At 40.2% G+C, this 19,925-nt stretch overlaps 1 protein-coding gene across 1 annotated transcript in view; it reads right to left on the reverse strand.

The window, feature by feature from the left end:
- LOC148319459 (matrix metalloproteinase-17-like) overlaps positions 1-19,925 on the reverse strand; it is a 67,890-nt gene that overhangs the window by 19,141 nt on the left and 28,824 nt on the right. Inside the window, exons 2-3 of the mRNA XM_088281904.1 lie at positions 12,392-12,524; positions 11,111-11,246 (exon numbers count right to left, since the gene is read on the reverse strand). Coding sequence (XP_088138030.1) covers positions 11,111-11,246; positions 12,392-12,524 — 269 coding nt within the window. The remainder of the gene's footprint in view (positions 1-11,110; positions 11,247-12,391; positions 12,525-19,925) is intronic.

Consider the following 19,925-nt stretch of genomic DNA (forward strand, 5'->3'; position numbering starts at 1 on the left):
GTGTGTGCGTGTGTGTCAAAGTCACACTTCTATACACCTGCCAGAAGGGATTTAGATCTCTCAATTCTTTTAAATCGTTTCTCAAAGAATACATTAGCTATTTCTATTTTCTGTTTCATGCGGTTTGAAGCGAGGTACAACTGTGGAAGTTGCTCCAACTATTTTCATTCATGTAGCTACGCGAGAACATTATGCTGCATTACTTTATTGCGTGTCACAAGATTTTCTTTGTACAGTAATCCCTGGCACTTTTCGCGGCTTTAGTGTTTCGCGGGTTTTTCCACAATATTAATAAAAAAAAAAAAATTAAAAATACAGCCATATTGCGAAAAGACGCGCTGCTTGGAAGAGATTAATTGACTCAGAGGCTTTGTACATACGCACGGGCACTCATACAAGGCGCGTGATTGGTTGCCAGCCGTGAGATCAACCAATGAGAGCATTGAGTGTATTTGTGTCGTGATTAATAAAAGTCGTAAATAAACAAACGGCACTCTTGAACAACGTTCTGCTCAGAAACTCATAACATTATTCAAATGAGCCGTTTAGTTAACAGCTAGGTTCATAAAATGTGCAAGCAGGGCTTGCTCAGCAAGACATGGACGGCGAAACATCGGAAAATAAAAGTTTTTTGTCTTAAAGCATACATTAACGAAAATTCCGCGTTTCATTTTATCCAAAGGTCCTTGTTGATGTTATTGTGCAAAGCGAAAGTTAATCCATGCTTACTTTTGCGATGACGCGCTGGTTTCAAAGAAGAATGGAGTGTGGGGAACACGACAACAAAGAAGAAGAAAACGAAGAAGCTGCAACTAGAGCAGAAGTGACCGTAACTTTCGCTTTGCACAACAACAAGCAGCAGGCACAGCATCAGGATTTTTTACCTTAGGCGGGATACTAATTAAGGGAAGCCAATTTTAGGATAAACATTGAAGATTTAACGTAGTTATTAGCAAATATTTCATCGTAATCGTCCTCATACGGGTTTATAGCTCACGCTCCTGAAATGATCGGTTAAAAAAAAACAAAAAAACAATCAGCCCTCTCTGGCCCTAACATGTACCTCTAATTACATTTTTAAGAAACCACCGCGCCTGTGGAAAAACAACCAATCAGAGACAGAACGCGTGACTGATTTATTTGTCATTCAGTAAAGTTAGGCCACATTCAAATCCTACGACCTGTTTTGAAAATGCAAAATCCTCTTTAATCTTACACTTGATGAGTTAGGTTATTAAATAAGTACTGAGGAACACAAAAACAACAAGAGGAGCAAAATACTCCTTTGATGTTCACTCAACTGAGGCCTCACACTATGTCATCCTGGAAACTGGTTCCGCTTTATAAGCGCCACCATTTTTCTTCATCCACATCATATCAAATCTTCCTAATAAGATCCTTCCAAACACTTTAATCGTTCACACACTGATATCCACTTGCCAAGTGTTTTCAACCCGCCTAGTGATGCGGATGAGTTGATTAGTCCAACTAATTTATATGCTCAATTAGCAAACGTGTCAACATGTGAAAAAGCACACAGGCAGAATGAGTCGCTCAAGCTCAACAACACGAGGGAGGTTTGAAAATGAGCTGCACTTCATTGGTATGCATTCATAAAGACACCTCGGAACATGATCACATTCTCCGGCGAAATTTTCACAACTTTTCTTGCCTTGATTTCCATACACAGATGTGCCCACATGGTGCATTTATTCACACCGCGAGCAGAATCACCCCTGACTGCTGCTCCACACTTTTGCAAGGTCGTTGCAAATTGCTTATCTTCCGCAGACAATTCACCTGCTTATTAAAGCTAATTCGGACGAACGAGGGCGGGTGATTGCCTTCGGAGTGTAAATAAAAAGTTACGTGTATCCAAATTGTGCATGTGGTGCGTGCGGGGCAATCGTGGTGAAGTCGGCCAAGGGCAGAGCTCCGCTGTCCTGCATCCGGGATGATGTTGGTGAGTCCCAAGGAAATGTTTGTGTTTACATTAGGTGACTGTAGGTGCATAACAAATGAGCCAGGTGTTATTTCCCTGCCGTGCTTTGCAGAAATTGGATTTACTTGATGCACCCGACGCGGGGGGGGGTGTGATCAGTTTGTAAATTTCACATTTTCAATTATTGACAACATTTCGATCTAGAAAGTCTACTTGAGATTTTGTGTTCTCCCAACAACCACCCCCAACAAGATTTTCCTAGTTAAGTCTATGCCACTTATTTATTTAATTTTCTTTTTCCTTACAAAAAAGTCTGAAGACAAATTACCAGAGCTGGGCACTTGACCCTTTTTTGCTGGTCAGTCCCCTGCCCTCCGGCCGCCTTATTCAAAAAAATTGTGGGGCCCCTCCAAACGATCCCCCGCCCTCACCAAAAAAAAAAAAAAAAAGATAAAATTGAGTGCATGACGCCGCCGCGGGTGAGATGCTAACGGCAGGTTTATTTAAAGATCATTGTTTGTGTAAGAAGAGACGTGAGATCGCAGCGTGTGTACAAGCATGCCTGAATTTCCTCATTCTGGCATCACATAACCAGAAACCTCCCACCTGCTACTGGGACATACCATTACGAGAGGGAGGGGCATTAAATAAAACACTATAAAACAGCAGTTATGTATATTGCCCGAAAGAAATATAAATCAGTGTTGGATTTTTTTTCGCCTTATACGCAGGAATTTTCGTTTGAGGTGCACTAATAGTACTGAGTACATAGTTTGTTCTCATTCCCTGTCATCCATTTTCTATCACATTGTACCAACTGAATCGGAGCTAGGGGTTAGCGCTGGACCAGTGGACAGACAAGCTTGCCAACCAGTAGTTCACTGCACTGCTCACTCCAACACCATTTAGATTTGACATTTTTATTAGACATAATAATTCAATAGGTCATTGAATGAAAAATAGTGCACATCTGCACTAACAGCATTTATTATTCATGAACAGTTGCAGCATCCTTCTTGTTGCTTGGTGTTGTAAATATGTACATGCAGGACTTGTGTCGCAGGCATCGTGTGCTCACTTCCCACTTAAACTGGGATGTGCGGGAATGCGAAGAGTTGACTGTCAAGATTTGTATGTGTACTGTGATTGACTGGTGACAAGAACGGGGTGGAGTCTGCCATTCGCCGAAAGGCATTTGCAGCTCCCGGGATTAGCAGAAAATATTATTTATTTATTTGTTTATTTTTTTGTGCGGCCACTGCAGATATTTCTGCTGTAAAAGAAAAACAAAACTCAATTGTTTGACTAAAAAGGATTATTGTGTTGTATTTCATTCGATTCTTATGAAATGCCCCTAATTTTGTGTCATTGTTTTAACCAAAATATTTAAATAAAATACTCTACACGGCTCCTGACTCCCCCTAAATACTAACTAGCACCTAAAATTTGAAAGAAAGTGAGTAAAAAATTTTCCATCTACTTTCGCCTGTGCAACCAGTAAAGAAGCATTTTTTTTTTAATTATATTAAATATTTTTAGTTGATGACAAACTCTTGAGTTGAGCCCCAATTGTTGGAGATAAAGCATACATGAGCTGGTTTGCCAAACAATTAATTCCAAAAGAAGAATAAAGGAGATCGACAGCAAAGATAAAGAAGGCGGGCCTAGGAGAGTCTCACGGGTATCACCGAATAAAAACCATAAAAATAGTATGAATACAATACTGAAATAATTAACTTGTCTACTCTCAATTGAGTCCCAAATGGATTTAAATGCACTTCAAAAGGATGTACTTGGATTATTTTTGCTCTCACATCCACACGGCAAGGCCAGACTTGAGATTCCAACTCCAGACCTCAGAACTACTAACCTTAGTCTTCATCATGTCATGGCTAAAATGCAAAATGCATATACAAGGAGCCTTCACATAATATCAAAAAAAAAAAAAAAAAACTAAGACTCAAATTTTAATCCAGTATACACTGCCAGTTTCTGGTGCCTGATCGAGCTGTTGGCGGAGCAATCCCAACATAAATGTTTACTTTCTTGAGATTTCACGACCGTGACAAACAAGCAGCTGGAAAGTAATAAGCTGGTGAGCCAGCCAAGTTTGAGGGTGAACCGAAAGTGCACGCGTAAGAGTTTTGTAACGCTGTTTAAAGAAGCCCAGCGGCTGTTCAACAGGAACACATCTTACTGAGAGCGCCTCGTCGACTCACAATAACACCTGAGAACACAACGTGCTGTCGGGCTAGTCGACATCAATCAAACATAACACAAACATAAAGAAGTGCTTACGTTAACAAACGCACACACGCTGTTGAACAGGCGGTCCGGCGCAGACCGTGCATCTTTTGCTTTGACAGAAGAAGAAACGAAACGCGCATTGTTGCTGACGGATGACAAGGAAAGCGGGCAGAGTCGGTAAACAACAAGAGGCTTAATGTCACAACATCCATTCTGCTTGCACACGAGCCTGCTTCAAACAAGAATTATCTTGACCATTTTCGAATCTTGTCATAACACTGTTATTCACGTTGGAAGTACGGTTAAAAACGGCATCAAATTGTCTTCACGCTGAAAAACCCTCCATTTATTCGTGTGTTTTCTCTTCCACAAGAACCGGATGCACTTAAGGCTGCCCGACAATATTCATCAGCGAAAGTGGTAATTCTTTATCCTTTTGGCACCTTTTCTGACAATCGTTCATAAAAAGAAAAGTTTTCCCAAAAACAGAAGCAAGAATTTCTCTAGTGCAACTGCGGCTTTTCACATATACGTTCTAGCTGAACCTCCATACAAATGCAATCCGTTCTATGATGCTGATTGTGCTAATCTTGACATCATATTCCCCGTGGGAAATATTGTAGAATGAGTTTGTTTATCCCAAGCTAAAACTATTAGCCTCGTAAAATCTTTATTAACTATACAGCCAGTGTGGAAGCAAATGGAATACAACTGTCAAGACAAGGCGATGCATGATGGGCTTTCTAATAATAATAATAATAATAATAATAATAATAATAATATTCCCTTTATTAGTCCCACAATGGGGAAATTCGAGATTCGAACTCAGGTTTCCTGGGGAGACTGGGTCCTGAACGCGGCACCTTAGACCACTCGGCCATCCTGGCAGCCACTCGGCCATCCTGGCAGGTTTTAAGTAAATTCTCAAGCCTACTTTTTTTTTTTAATCCAGAAAGTTCAAAATATTATAGGAACATATGCAACTCTTACGTCTGTAACATATTGTTTTTTCCTCCCCAAAAAAGTCCAGCTGGGACCAGCCTCCGAAGACCTTTACCAGGATAAGCAGCATTAAAAGAGGAAGGATGGATGGATCTAGGCCTTATTAAAGAGCAATAAAGTGTGTGTGTGTGTGTGTGTCCTCCTTCCTCCCACGTGTGCTTTTGAAGAGTGAGCGAGTAAGTGAGCAAGCTGGAGTTGTGCAAATACAAAAGACCACAGCCAGAAAATGCAGCCAGACGCCGATGTCAACTTGCTCCCTGCACCGCGGTGGAAAGAAAAGAGTTTCGCCCTGTTCAAGTTAGACACAATTAACTTGGCAATTAACCCTGGAGCAGTAATTTGCATCTCCCCAGCGACCCCGAGGCTAATAGGCTGGAACTGCTAACACTATTCAAAATAGAAAATGGACTTTCTTCATTGTGCATCCATTTTCTCCAACGTTGGCCTTTGTGAAGGTCAAAGGTGAGCTGGAGCCTATCCCAGATGATTTTGGGTGAGGGGCGGGCTAGACTGTGGATTGGTTGGCAGCCAAAAATATATATCCGCACTCATATTCACACGTACGGACAATTTAGAGTCGTCAATGAACATGTTTTTAGATTGTCAGAGGAAGCGGGAATGTCAGTTGTGAAATTGGAGTTTCGGTAAAATTTGGTGACAGATCTACTACGGATCAGATTAAAGTAAATGTCGTGCGTGCATATAAAGTAAATGCAGTAAAACAACAACCCACTAGAATTGACGCCGAGTGATAAAGAGAGCATGCTTCGTTTCGCTGACTTTGGTTTTACAAAGTTTAGGAAAGGCTGTCATTGGATTGCAAATTGCATAATACCTGAAATGTGTCGAACAAACAAACAGAAAAGTGGTAGTGAGCTCAAAAATGCTAAAATGACATCTGAATCAAATTCTCTCCATCACAGCCTCTTTTTCATTTTTAATTTGTGACCTAATCTAAGATTTGTCATCAGATTTTGAAACAGCATTCCACAAGACTGACAGATATATTTTAAAAGCATGACCTCTGAGTTGCTGTTTGAAAACTTAATAATGACATTGTCCGCAGTGGTCAAGGTCTCAGAATGCTTTTGGGTGAGTATTTCCAAATGAGTGCAATACCGATGCGATAGAAAGGCGTGATGGCTTACTCTTCCACTTTCCTTGTCCTAACATGCAGCTGATTGATTAGACTTCTATCTTTATCCTTCCCTTGGAGATTGGCTCGGCCCCTCTGGGCTGCGTGCCCACTGCAGCCATGCTCAAAGCGACTCAAAACAGTAAAGCGCTACATGCTTGTTGCTGCTCGTGTTTGAAAATGCACCCTCATGCATTCTGTTAACGATGAAAGCCGCACTGCATATTCTTCCGGGAACTCCAAAAATTCAAACGAATGAATACAAAGTACTGCAAGTGGAGCTCTGTCGAGCCAGCAAAAAGAAAAAGGGAAGGCTGAAATGCATCTTGTCTCAAATCTCGCATTATTGGCTCGGGTCTGACGACTCCAGTCACAAATCTAAAGCAAATATGTCAAGTGTGAAGAATGTTCAGGAGTTTATTTATTTATTTTTTTCTACTCCTGATGCTTTGCATAATAGGATCAACTATTATCGGTGGGCTTTGCAAGCGAAAAAAATAAAACTGTACCTAACATACACGATAACCAGAAACTCATGCATATCATTTCTCTCCCACACATGCAACTCTGACCAGTATGAGGGAATATATTAAGTTACTGGGAGATGAAGTTACAACGACCTTAACCTTTATTCATCAAATATATACACTATACATTATACTTGATGTTTAAGATTTTCTTTTTTATTATTATCGACACTCTACATCGCCCCTTCCAGAAGCGGTAGCAGAAGTATAATTTCCACAACCCAGGTAACAAACTGCCGCCTGAGGAAATAGCGCACTCCGCTGAACTAAGACGACCTTGCCTGCTGCACTTCAAAATTCAAGCACGAGAACCACTAACAAAGAGGAATAGTTATTATCGGTACTTGTGAAGTCAATGACCTATTTTTCCAACTGAAACAATGCAATATAGACAACAAAAACAGGAGGGCAAAAAAACTCTCCGGGCTTTTGCAGGCAATCCCCAGTAATGGGAACAAAAGCTCCAAAACCATGTGCCAAACCACATAATGCAATCACAAAATACCACAAGGACAGTCGGTGCAAAATGAAGGAAGAGCGCCGACGTGTGAATAACAGCGCCGTCAATGCTGAATGACATGCCTTCTGGTAGAATAAATGAAGAAAGGGAGCTAAACTAAGGAGACATCAAGACAGAGGCTTGCAAAGTGATTACCATGCATCCTTCTGTCACTGAGATATTGCCAACCAAAAAATAAATTGCAATTGCTCTGGAGACATTTGAGACAACTGGTAACACGAGGACACATAATGTCAACATGATCATCCCTTCTGCATATCATTGGCAAAGATATGTCAGTTCAAATTTCCCAGTTCAGATTCAAGTGCTGATACATGCTGACTACGCTGACGTTCAAGTCCTCGTGAAGATAAAATTAATAAATTTGGACACACGACAAAGAACCCAGCCCAATATTTTATGAGTAAAAATAAAAAAAATAAAGCCGTTCTCTCCGCTCTCAAAAGCTGCTGGCATGTCCGCTGAATGTGTGGAAACCACCCTCCGCTCAACTGTCAACGATCAATCAAAAACCACTTCAAAAGCCCGGAAAATGGATGCTGCTTTGTCGAGCATCTTTATTATGCCAACACATAACCAAAGTGTTTGAGTCCCAAAAATATTTTAGCGTAAAGCCTCCTGTTGCTGGAATATATGCCAACAGGTCTTTGTGGGGCTTTTTTCATGTTCGGACAATGAGGCACTCTATAGCAGCCAAGCGTGTGCAAATTCCCTGTCCACATGTTGACTGTCACGTCGGAATTTTAAATTGGTTTAACTTCACTCTCCTTTTTTCTGTGAGGTGCGTGCACTCACATCAAACAACGTGGCACTCTTAAGTGGCCCAGCCACCGGAAGCCCAAGTGCGCACTCTGGCTGTCACGATGAACATTAAACCCCGACCCCCAAAAAATCCTTGCAATTTCGCTTTTCTCTGTGCGGCGTGCATGCACTCATGACTGACAACGAGGCGCTCTAAAGCCCCAAAAAAAGAGACGATGCATTTTCGGAGTGTGAGAATACGTAGGTAGCTAGGTAACTACTTGTCAGAATTTCAATGGATAACCACTGATGTGAAGGAAGGGGAGACTTCATTTTGTGTTATGTGAAACTCTTTTAGTCACGTCCCCCAAAATCTTCAGATATTTCTGATATATTTAGAAACCTATTTCGGAGTTATTTTTACAGGCTCATTAATGTGACTGATCATGTGACCAACTATAAAATAGAGCTTTTTTTTTTTTTTTTTTTTTTTTTTTTTAAATGCAGCTCAGAATGAACCCCTTTTATAAATATTCCCGCGCCACCCCTGTAGAAGATTCAACATTGATTCTCCTGCGCCTTTTACACAGAACCAAGCAAAGCAAGATATTTGTTCATTCACGTAGAGCACCGCAATTAGATGTCAGCGATCGTTTCTGCTGTGACATTTAAAACGCGTTGGACAACAACAACAGCTTTCAACAGGTCTGGATGTTGAAATGCACACGCCGCTCCCGGCATTGCAGAATAGCATTACACAGAGGCGTCTGCCCGCCTCTGTTAAAATTTCTGACTTGGCTTCATCCCTCTCTTCTTTCAGCATCAGTGCTGTTTATATAGAACAGCGGTATGGGGAAAAGCAGGGGAAATGTATACTTTTACAGGCAGTGTAAAATGGGCTAATAAGGCCCCAAGCACCTCAAAGGAGCCTAGTAACGGAGATATATAAAGAAAAATCAACAATTATTTTTGTTTGTATCAATCTGCAGCTGTTTTTAGAGAGACGTTTAATAAAGTTAGACTCTTGGAATCAGAATCAGAATGCCCTTTATTGTCATTGTACTCAGTGTACAACAAGATTGGAGAGCTGCCCTCTCCAGTGCAGAAAAAAAATAATTTAATTGATTATATCAATTAAATTAATTAAAGATTAAAAAAAATAAATGTGAAATAAAATAAATAAAACACATTGTGGCAGTTCTACAGAGTAAGGGTAGTTGCGTGCGAGAGTTCCGCATGAAGATGACTCTCGGGAAGAAACTGCTTTCCAGTCTGTTGTCTTTGTTTTGATGCATCTGTAGTGCCTGCCAGAGGGCAACAGGTCAAAGAGGTGTGAACTCGGGGGAATATTGTCCTTGATGATCTTGTGAGCTCTGCTGAGTCACCGGGGGGGTGTAGATGTCCGACAGGGAGCGGAGAGGGCAGCCAATAATCTTTTGCGTTATTTTGACTGTCCTCTGGAGCCTCACTCCGTCTGCCTCAGTGCAGCTGCTGTACCAGGTAGAGACACAGGAAGTCAGCAGGCCCTCGATGGACGTGTAGTAGAAGGCCAGCAGCAGTTTGCTGTCCAGGTTGTGTTTCCTAAGGACCCTCAGGAAGTGTAAATGCTGATGGACCTACAATATCACTGCTGTAGTGTTGTGTGTCCAGGAGAGGTCATCGGAGATCTGTACTCCCAGGAACTTGAATGCGCGGACTCTCTCCAAACACTCACATTTTACGTAGAAGGGGCGGTACAGTCTTGTTCCTTGTTCCAATCAAAGCTTTACAGCATTTAATTGATATTTTTTTTAACTTCTTCTGGAGTTTGGTGTAACTGGCCATTGGTAGTCAGAAATCTGACGGCAGCAGAGGGATTGGTGACCTGTTATAATTTGGTTGATGCGGTCTTCCGTGACCTCATCATCCCACAGAACTGCGAGACCGGTGCTTTTATCCAAGACACAAAATGACATGAATGTGGTGAGAGTTGTTTGCCGCCTTAATAAAACTTGAAAGTGATGTTGATAGTGAGGTTTCACGTGCAGCGGCGAGGCCATCAAAAAAAGCTAAGATTGATTGGCTCGCTCTGAAAATTAAAAAAAAAATTTAAAAAAAAAAGGTTTTGCTTGATTTACCTCATCACGATAGCCCATCCTGGGTAACATTGCATTTATAACTTGGGACAGCACACACAAAAAAATGATTTTGGCTTTTTGCAACACACTTCTCGCTCGCTCTATCTTTCTCTGCTGTGCTGGTGGCCCTGCCTGCAGAAGGAGATTGGCCCACCCACATGACCATCTGATTGGTTCCTTATGCAGTGGGTTGCAGCCAATAAGTAAGCCGCCTGTTTACTTTTTCACTTCGAGTGCAGGAGGCAACAGGCAACAGATTCTGCCGAAATTCGAATAAAAGTCAGTCTACTACAACTCACAACCAACAGAAAACTATTTGCCATAGTAAACTTACTAAAAAGTTTGTTTGTGTTGTTGCTATAAGACATGCAGCTGAGCCTAGGAGCGTTTAAAAGTAAGTTGTCTATTTTCTAAGGTCCAAAACAAAAGCTTTAACATGTTGTAAACCACTAAAGTTGTTTAATAAATTTCAACTCAGTCAAGTTTGGGAGTTTTTATTTTTCCAAATTTTTACACCATTTTACCAAGACACATTAGAAAGTAGTGTAAAGCAGTGTTGCATAAAGGTCTCTCAAGCTTGTATCACAACTTCCCTTAAGCAAACATCAGTCCTAAAAATCAATCGATATAGGCAAAAGATTTCCCCAATTAAGAGTCATGTTGATGTCCCGCAGTAAGGAAGGACATTGAAAAGGCGACCGGCTTGAGAACGAACTCTCCACTACAGTAATGCAATTAGAAAGACTATAAAATGAACCGGCATGTACTTCAAAGTATCAATGGAATGAAATAGTCGAGTCACTCAAATTTTCGTCACGTTTAAGCGCAATTTTGAAGCCAGACAAAGGCCTTGACTTCATGTCGTTAATTGTTTGATACCTCCAAGATAGATGCCTCTTCGTCCATTTGTTCGGAGTGTTCAGGCTACGTCTCCTGCGGCCTGCTGTCCCCTCAGCCACAGGCACATCTGGCAGAGAACATCTGGGGGTTTTCATGAGTCCCAATGTGGCTTGATCTGAGGAGAGACAAAGGTGTTTAGTATAAAGCAAGTACATAAAAGTAGATTTGATTAAAACCCCCGACAAAGTTCTCAGTCTTTGTCCGTTTTCAGCAATCTTCAAATATGTATTTTTTAGAAATCTTTTAATTCAATTCACAAGGTCTTTAACAGCGATAGCAGCTGGTTTTAGTGGGAACCGATGGAAATTTTATTTCATCGTGTTTTGATCAAAAAGATGTTTCCATCACTTCTTGGCTATACACCGGCTTCGTGTTGACTTATTTATTATTATTTTTTTTTTTGAATGAGTGTCTGCGGAAGAAAACAGGTACAGCAACTCAGTCAGGATATTATAGCGAGAGCGTGGATTGCAAAGTTTTTGAAAGCTAGGAATTATTTTGTTAATTACCTCCAACAAGCATAAATAGCACAAGGTAAGATGTTACAATACGGATGTTAGTTAATAAGCAAAAAAAACCAAAAAAAAACAACATAAGTGAAGGTCAAGCTTTCCAGCTAGCTTCGTGGGGTCATTTGTGCTAACAATTTGTATGTTACTGCTACCTACAGGACAGGGGTGGAACAGCAAGTCCTTTGTTTTGGATTGCCTTTTTGGAGTTCTTGCAAAATATTTTAGACTCATTCACTGCCATTGACGGGTATAAAAGCCAAAAAAGTACATTCATTTTACCAAGACAGGCAGTGAATGAGTTAATGTATTTTCCCCATTAAGATTAGATTAACTGTTTATGCAAAATCTTTAAAAAAAAAAAAAAGAAAATTATATTCATGCAACGTATACAGCGTGATCACTTGGGCAATCGTATTAAATTACGAGTCTCTATATTACAATATATTTGAACCGTCTTTGAATGATTACCTTTCAGACGGGCTCGCGCTGGTCCCTACACTCATGCATGTAAGATAGGACAAAGCGGTGTGTGTTTGAGTCTGCGAGTGGCAAGTGCACACAGTGTATGAAGATTTATGGCGTCATGTTTGTGAGAGAGAGCGGGATGTGCACTTATCATTCTTAGACTGCCACAATGTTTTATTCACCTCAGCGCAATCTCAAGAGAGATTATAAATTTGCATTCACATCCAACACCCGTTGACACATGCTGTAGTCATGCATAAAACACACACAAACACGCACACACCGAATACGCCAGTCTCCTTGAGTCCTCCGAACTTCTGCATGGCTTTGATGGCCTTCGTCAGGGCCTCCTTGGTCTGAAGCTGGCCAGTCACGGGATCTGGGGGTGGGAGGTAACCAAACTTGCTCAGCCAGTCCTAGAAGGGACGGGGGGGGGGAAGAAAAGTCAGTATCGGGCCGTCATTGGATCTAACGCGGATATAAATTCTACATGCCAGGGATTGATAAAATGACCACCACTATGAATGTCACCACATTTATAACTTTTCTACTAATGCTACGGAAAAGTTTAAACAATCTGTTGGGCGTTGTTATTTTCAGAATTAACCAGTCCTGTTTAAATGGGAGTCAGCACCCACTTATTGACATTTAACTGTCTCAAAATAATAAATAAATAAAGTTCTGTTGTTTTAGGAGGCTTTCCCTGACATATCTCCTTTCTTAGCGGGGGCCTTAATGTTTTGCGCAAAGCTAACTGTTATTCGGAACAGTTTGATTCCCTCACATATTACCACAGCCCCAAATTCAAGAAACACAACCCCACAGCACTGCTTTGCTTCAAAGTGTTTTTTTGATTAACTGTGCTGAGTTTGCACCAAACATACTTTTTGGAATCATGGCCAAATAGTTCAACAGAGGTTTTCCTTCTTTGAGAGATTTTGCGTGCATGCTTCAGTCGCATGCTGCAAAAAGTTTGGGGAAAAAAAAAAAAGATGCGTGTAGCTTTCTGTGGCAACCCGTAATGTTGCCCGGTGCAGAAACAACAACAAACACAGAAAGCTTAAAACAACTAAAATGTAAATTTTGTAAATGAATGTAATTTACAATGAGGGATGGACATGCCTTTGTGCAGCTGTCAATTCAACCGGCAAATGAATATTACTATTACCATGGGCCATTGTTAAAAATAAATAAATAAATAAATAAATAAATAAATAATCCATTGGAATGATCATTGAAAAGCATCGTGATAGTAGTAGAATGTGAAGTTAAGAATGCAGATCACCACCAAGAGGTTGAGCGTCCTGATTTTGGATTCACACCTGCGTACTGGACATCACTTCACCCAAGAAGAAAAAAAAAAAAAACGATCTGGCAATGTTTTAATAAGTTGTTACCCATTTTCTCCCCAATGTTGCCTAATAGCACTCTCGCCCAAAAAGGAACTCACAAGACAACAAACATGCTTGAAAGACATGTAGCCCTTCAGAACCAATTAGTAGACAAACATTATTAAGAATCTTGCATAACTAAATACAGTCATTAAAATTAGGTCGATGGAAAGGTCCCAACAGTTTGTGTGCATCTTTTATGGACAAACCTGCCATGCTCAATAAGCAACAAATGATGATAGCATAACGACCAATCCTGATGATGTAAGCAGTTAAAGATGGACGTGACCGGTGGCTACATTCAAACGCAAACCGCAAATTGCCATTGAATACGGTTTTCAATGCTCATGTTTGTGGGAGGAGAGGAACAGCTGAGGCTGTGTTTATGCTGATGAGCCGCCGCAGTGATATTTCTGGACTCATTTTGCCATGAAATTGCATTTGTGTTAAAACCTGCCCAAGCCCCTTATCGCAATTCATCACTAGGCAATTTATTATTATTTTTTATTTTTTATTTTGTTGTTGTTTGTTAGAAGCGCACATGCGAAGACATTTCCAAATTGACAAATCATCTTCCTAGTTATGCTTGGCCTCTTTCAATTTTGCAAACGGTTTGCATCTTAGTGCAGGTATGCCAGCTATTATGAATTGCAATAAATCAGCTTCCTGTTTATTCTGCCACTGACAGCAACATTTCTAATCTTGAATTAATATTCAGCCTTTGAGTACCTCTAATTCTCTTGGCCACCTTCCATGCTTTTGCTTACGTCTGCAACTGTCAGAAAGTTATGTTTGACAGCTGACAGGAAGCAGTACTCCCGAATTGAAAGGATGCTATACTAGGTTACAATCCACATCAAGTGTATATTTGTCTTCACTTCACACTGAAGCTGGTTCTCGTTTTGGAATTAGCACCACAAAAGAAGCAAAATAAAAAGGCGGAGCTCGCCACCATTAAGGTAAAAGCGTCGTCGGTTTGCCATGGCAGCCCTTTGGGACAAAAGGAGCTACGGTAAATGGAATCCTGTCATTATCCATTGCGACTTTGCAAGCCTGCTCCTGTGATACGTCGCGATTTAATTAATAAAAGGCCCATTCCTCGGTTTGAGCCGCACATTCTTCGCCATTTTGACATTTACCAACCTGCTCTGTCGAAATCCAATCAATACAAATTTGAATGAATTCTCTTTGTGAAGGCATATGGTAGACTTTTCATTTGTCACAGCTGCTGTATCAATTGAACATTGTTTGTTTTTGAGTCATTATCACTGGCCCCAATTAGCCTTCCGCTTCTTCTTCTTCTTTCTTGTTTTAATGGATTCTTTCTGGTGCTTTTTACATCACACTGTGCCTTTTGCTGGTCGCTCCTCCTGCTGTGGCGTGACTAATAAAATCATTAACGGGGTTTTTGTCACAAGACCGGCTAAATGTGAGATATTATACTTGCTACAGCAAAGGATGGCCATAATAATAGATTGTTTAAAAAAATTTAAATAAAATAATCAGCAAATCTCAAACTCCTCTGGGTCACTTTTTTCTCTTTCAATTTCAATGGATATTGTGCAGCACCTTCTGGTGTGTGCGCACTCAGGCCAATATAAAACAGAGATACAGATATCAAATAACTCCTCAGGAATATTCGTGTTTCTTTACAGAGGATAAAGAATATGTGCTGGTGAATATGAGTCTGGTTCCTTAAGCATTATGATCGCTGATTATTCAAGGCTAAAGTTGCGAGGCGGTTTTACATAAACAACGTTTTGCGTTTAGTTTCACAATAAATCCCAATTTAGATTGGCAATTAACATCTGGAAGCCTCTTTCTGCCAAACCACTGCATTTGTCAAGTCCGTCGCTTGCATCGCTCAACTTGCATCTCAAGACATCACTGTAATAGTAAAGTAACATTAATCACCATTGTCAATCAATTAAATGTACCAGATGATGATCCCTAATCCACAAATAAAACAATTTGACGATGACTCACACTTTAATTAAAGTAATCTCTATTGATGTGAAGGACGCCTAGAAAACAAAAGGTGATGTTTAGCGATATTCGATGTGGCGTCAGGATACAAGGCCCCGATCGTCCGCTGAAACAGAAAATGTTGCATATTGCGATGAAAGAACCCAAGATCGCCTGTGCAAATTTGCCGTCTTAATCTGTGATTAAGTGTGGCATGAGTGGGCCGACACAGATGGCTGAGGCTGCCGTCGTCTTTAATCATGCATTATTTAGATGTACAGAAGCAGAGACGCAACGCCGGCAAATGATGTCGAACACGTTGGTTTTGTTGGTCTCGCACTTGAGGAAACATCACGAGTTAAGCCTGTGTCGGAACAACCGGATCGTGGAATTTGCTTGACTGAGAAATGTGTACCTTGCTTCCATTTATCTTCAAAGTGTCTCGGGGCATAATCGAAAAGAAAATCAACGAGCACGGCAAGCAAAGAGTTGCACATATATTCAAAAGTGTTATTTGAGAGGGAAAAAATTCAACAGTGTCAACGATGAAAAAAAGACTGATCTGCTATTGGATCACGGCGATAAATGCTTTTGTACTTTTCCATTATTCTGGTAGTTTTACTAAGCTTGTGATGTTTTGAGTCATTGAGGGTGTAGTAGTGGTTCAGTCAGAGTGTGTTTACTTCCCACACAGTGCTTGTGAAAATGTGACTAAAAATTGTTGTTTTTTTTATCATTTCATTTTATTTATTTTTTTTATGTGCCCTGGACATGATTCACAACGTTTCCAAGGTTAAGTCTGCCTTCTGGCCAAAGTCATATATAGATAGCCTCCTGTTGCTCAGTGACTCTTTCTGCTAAATGTTAAAAAAATAAGTACATGTTAAGACAGGCGTGGGCAAACTACGGCCCGGGGGCCACATCCGGCCCGTTAAACGTTTTAATCCGGTTTGCCGAACTTGAAAAAAATTAAAATAATAAACCTTGTTCATGTTTTGTTTTCTAAATACTGTGGTTTTTCAAAGACATATATATTGTTGTAATATTTTTGTTCACTTTCATTTAAAATTAAATATATTTTTTTTCTCCGATGAGGTGAGGTAACCAAAACACTCCATCCATCTGCTCCTTCTGTCAAATTCTAGAACCCATTGTGGCCCGTCAATCAAAAAGTTTGCCCACCCCGGTGTTAAGATATACTTTAAGCATGAATAAATCCAGTTTCTATTCATCTACACAAGCGGAAAGGACCACTCATGATTAACTTGGGAAAGGGGAGGGGTGAAGCTCTTGGAAATAGACCATTTGTCTGTAACACTGCCAAGGTTTGCGCTGTATTACTTTTTAGTGAATAATAATAGCGACCTTATAAGTGCATTTGGTGAGACTACCGTTAAATAACAACTTGTAGTTTCATGACAGAAAGCAACAGTGTGCAAGAAGGGAGGTAATGGAGGTTGGGAGTGAAATTTAATTCACCCCCCTGCCCAACCTCAAATGAATATGTGGGGAGAAACATGGATTAATTGTTCGTTTCGGACGGTAATAAAAAATGCCGTGTCCGAATGTCAAGAGTGGACACAAGACAAATGACGTACTTTGATGTATACCAGGGTGGTTAAGAGTGTTAAACACATAATTTTAGCTGATCATTATTTAGCAACAAGTGCCAAATATGGGCAGACTTGCATCGTGGTGCCGTGGTCCTTGTGTTGTCCTGCACCCTTTCTTGTGGTGAACTGCGAAAAAAATAAATAAAGTGCAGTGTGGAAAGGGATATAAGTAAAAGAATGCCGCCTTCTATAGTTGCCATAGTAGAGCTTTGTGTGGCCGGAGCCCTCGAATGGTTCAAGACGTGATTAAGCAATACATTCCACACAATTGGAAAATTATTCATGTTCAATGAATATGCCCACCAATCATTTTGACAATTATATTTAGTAAAATTAAATAGTTTACATGAGTGTAAAAATTATTTATTTATTAGTTTATTAGGCATGAATGTGCCAGAAGAGGGAGTAGTTCAACTGAAATGTGATTGTTGAAACCATTTTTTTTTTGTGTCATTTTACGAGGATTTTAGTTTTTGCTTTAATTCATCAACACTTTGAAGACTACAAGCTTCTTTTATTTGTAGTGTGCCCCATAAAAAGACAGACCCCCCCCAAAATAATGAGTCCCATCTTGTGGAAATAAAGTGAAAACCATCCTTTGAGAGGTTATTTGAGTCTCAACTCAAGTTGTACAACCTCGTAAATGTTGAACTAAAACAGAGAATATGATTTCACACACAATAACGTGTGCAGTGGTGCAATGACTATACAACCTCCTCAAATAACAACAAACTCCTTAGGTGGTAAGGCTTTGCAGATTTTATACTAGGAGTTGAACAATCTGGTTTAAAGACAATAGATGTAAGCACATGAGTATGACATGGTATGGAGGAGTAAAAAAAAAAATCTCTGCATGATTTTGTAACAATGTAATGCATAGGTTGATGATGAGGGGAAATAGAATGACGGGAGGTCACTGGCTGCTAAAGCATGCAAGCAGTAAGTGATATGCTCAGGAAAAAAAATGTTGTTGTACAACTGACTTGATTATATAACCAAGGGGAGAAAAAAAAAACATACCCGACTTTTGTCAATCATAATATAAGACTGAATGCCATTATTGCCAAAATGGTTTCATTATTTGAACAAATTGGACCAGCAGCCCAGAACAGAATCAATTTGACCCTAATCTGTAATTACACGGAAAAGTTTTCTACAATCGTTTGAGGATACAATCACGCCATTATGTGAGCTCCTCTCATCCCATTTATATATATATATATATATATATATATATATATATATATATATATATATATATAAATTTGTTTTCCTTCCATTCAGAGTGGCCAAGTAACTGTGGAAAGAAACTACATGAGTCACGTCAGGTGGTCCTTCAAGTAGATTAATTTGGATGGACGTACAGGAGGGTGAGTCATAGACACAAAAAAAAAACAGGTTCTGTGGAGGCAGTGATAGAATTAATATTTACGTTATTAATCTTGCATTTGTAACTGACCTCCAAACGCTTGACACAATATCTCCGAGTCTTTCTAATATCATTCATTATTTTTCCTTTTAGATTAACTACTTCTTTTATTCGACGTTCCCTCAATGAGACGCTTTGATACACTGCAGTTGTTTTCATGTATGAAAGGAAGCAGCACTAAAAAGTAACAAAAGTGAACTTAACAAGATCGAGGGCCATGTAGAAGAATCAACACTCATCGATAGTTGGAAATGGAACGCGCCTCGTTCACTGCTTCACTTAAGGTATCCGCTTTTTAATTAAACAACGCCGTTTACGGTGCCGCTGTAAAACACTGCGGCAACGAAGTCGCACTCACTCAGTGCTGTGAAGAGATCTACCGCAGTGGGGATACGCCGCGTATGCTGACGTGAAAATATGAACCGTTTTGAGCCGGGCTCAGTGAACCGTTTTGAGCCGGGCTCAGTGAGCAAATGGCTGCATACGGGACAAATGCACAAAAGACCCCGAAGTCGTGGCTGTCTAGCATGTAATAACTTATTTACCACACTCTGGATTTTTTATTCCAGGTGGTGGTGGATTGATTCTGGTATCCTTTGATTTTTTTTTTTTCTATTTCTAAATTTCTTTTCAAGGTAAAATGGCTTTCAATATTAATAATAAGCAATACAATGCATTCCTGTGGTTACAATTGGGGGAGTAATCATTCCACTTGGGAATATGAAGCTGCAATAAGAGTCCAGAATGACTTCATTAAACTGTCCGCCGTTTTATCTAGAAAGACCCTGAGGTACGGTATAGCTAAGGCATACACACACGCATACAAAAAAAAAAAAAATTTATGTACAAGTAACCTTGAACGGATATCGTTTTTCTTGGAAGTGTGAACAATTTAATCTCTGTCAAAAGTCAGTAACCCGAGTCTCTCCACCAACAGAGTAGTATTTTTTTCCTTTTTCAATACAAATAAAGCTCCCAAGCAGTTAATAAACAACATACGTCCTCGGATATAAAACGAATTGCCAGTGGCACAAGTGAAAATTCAAAGATGAGGATTTCTTGACAGAAAATCAGTCAGTGAGATTATACTTCTATGATTGTCCTGTTATCTTCAGTGTGAGGACAAACTCGATGGCTGCGAACGTTCCGATAGTGCAGTTGCTCAAAACGCCATGTGAACGCCACCATTCAACGTCTAACGTGCACCAAGAACAAAAATCACACGCCAGAGTACAGAGGCCACCTGAAGAGGTGGTCTCGGTTGGCTTGCGGTTCACTTCAGCTCGAGTTTGAACTCGACATGGGTGACCATTAAAATGACATCGAAGGGCATCGGGAAATCACAAGAGTGGAACGTCACGAGTGCTGTCTCTCTGCGGCTCATCTCCCACAGTGCATGCGGATAGCAAGCTTATTAAA

The sequence above is a fragment of the Idiotropiscis lumnitzeri genome, chromosome 18, assembly GCF_059441095.1.
Source record: "Idiotropiscis lumnitzeri isolate Australia: NSW breed Sydney's pygmy pipehorse chromosome 18, RoL_Ilum_1.0, whole genome shotgun sequence".
NCBI classification, from domain to species: domain Eukaryota; kingdom Metazoa; phylum Chordata; class Actinopteri; order Syngnathiformes; family Syngnathidae; genus Idiotropiscis; species Idiotropiscis lumnitzeri.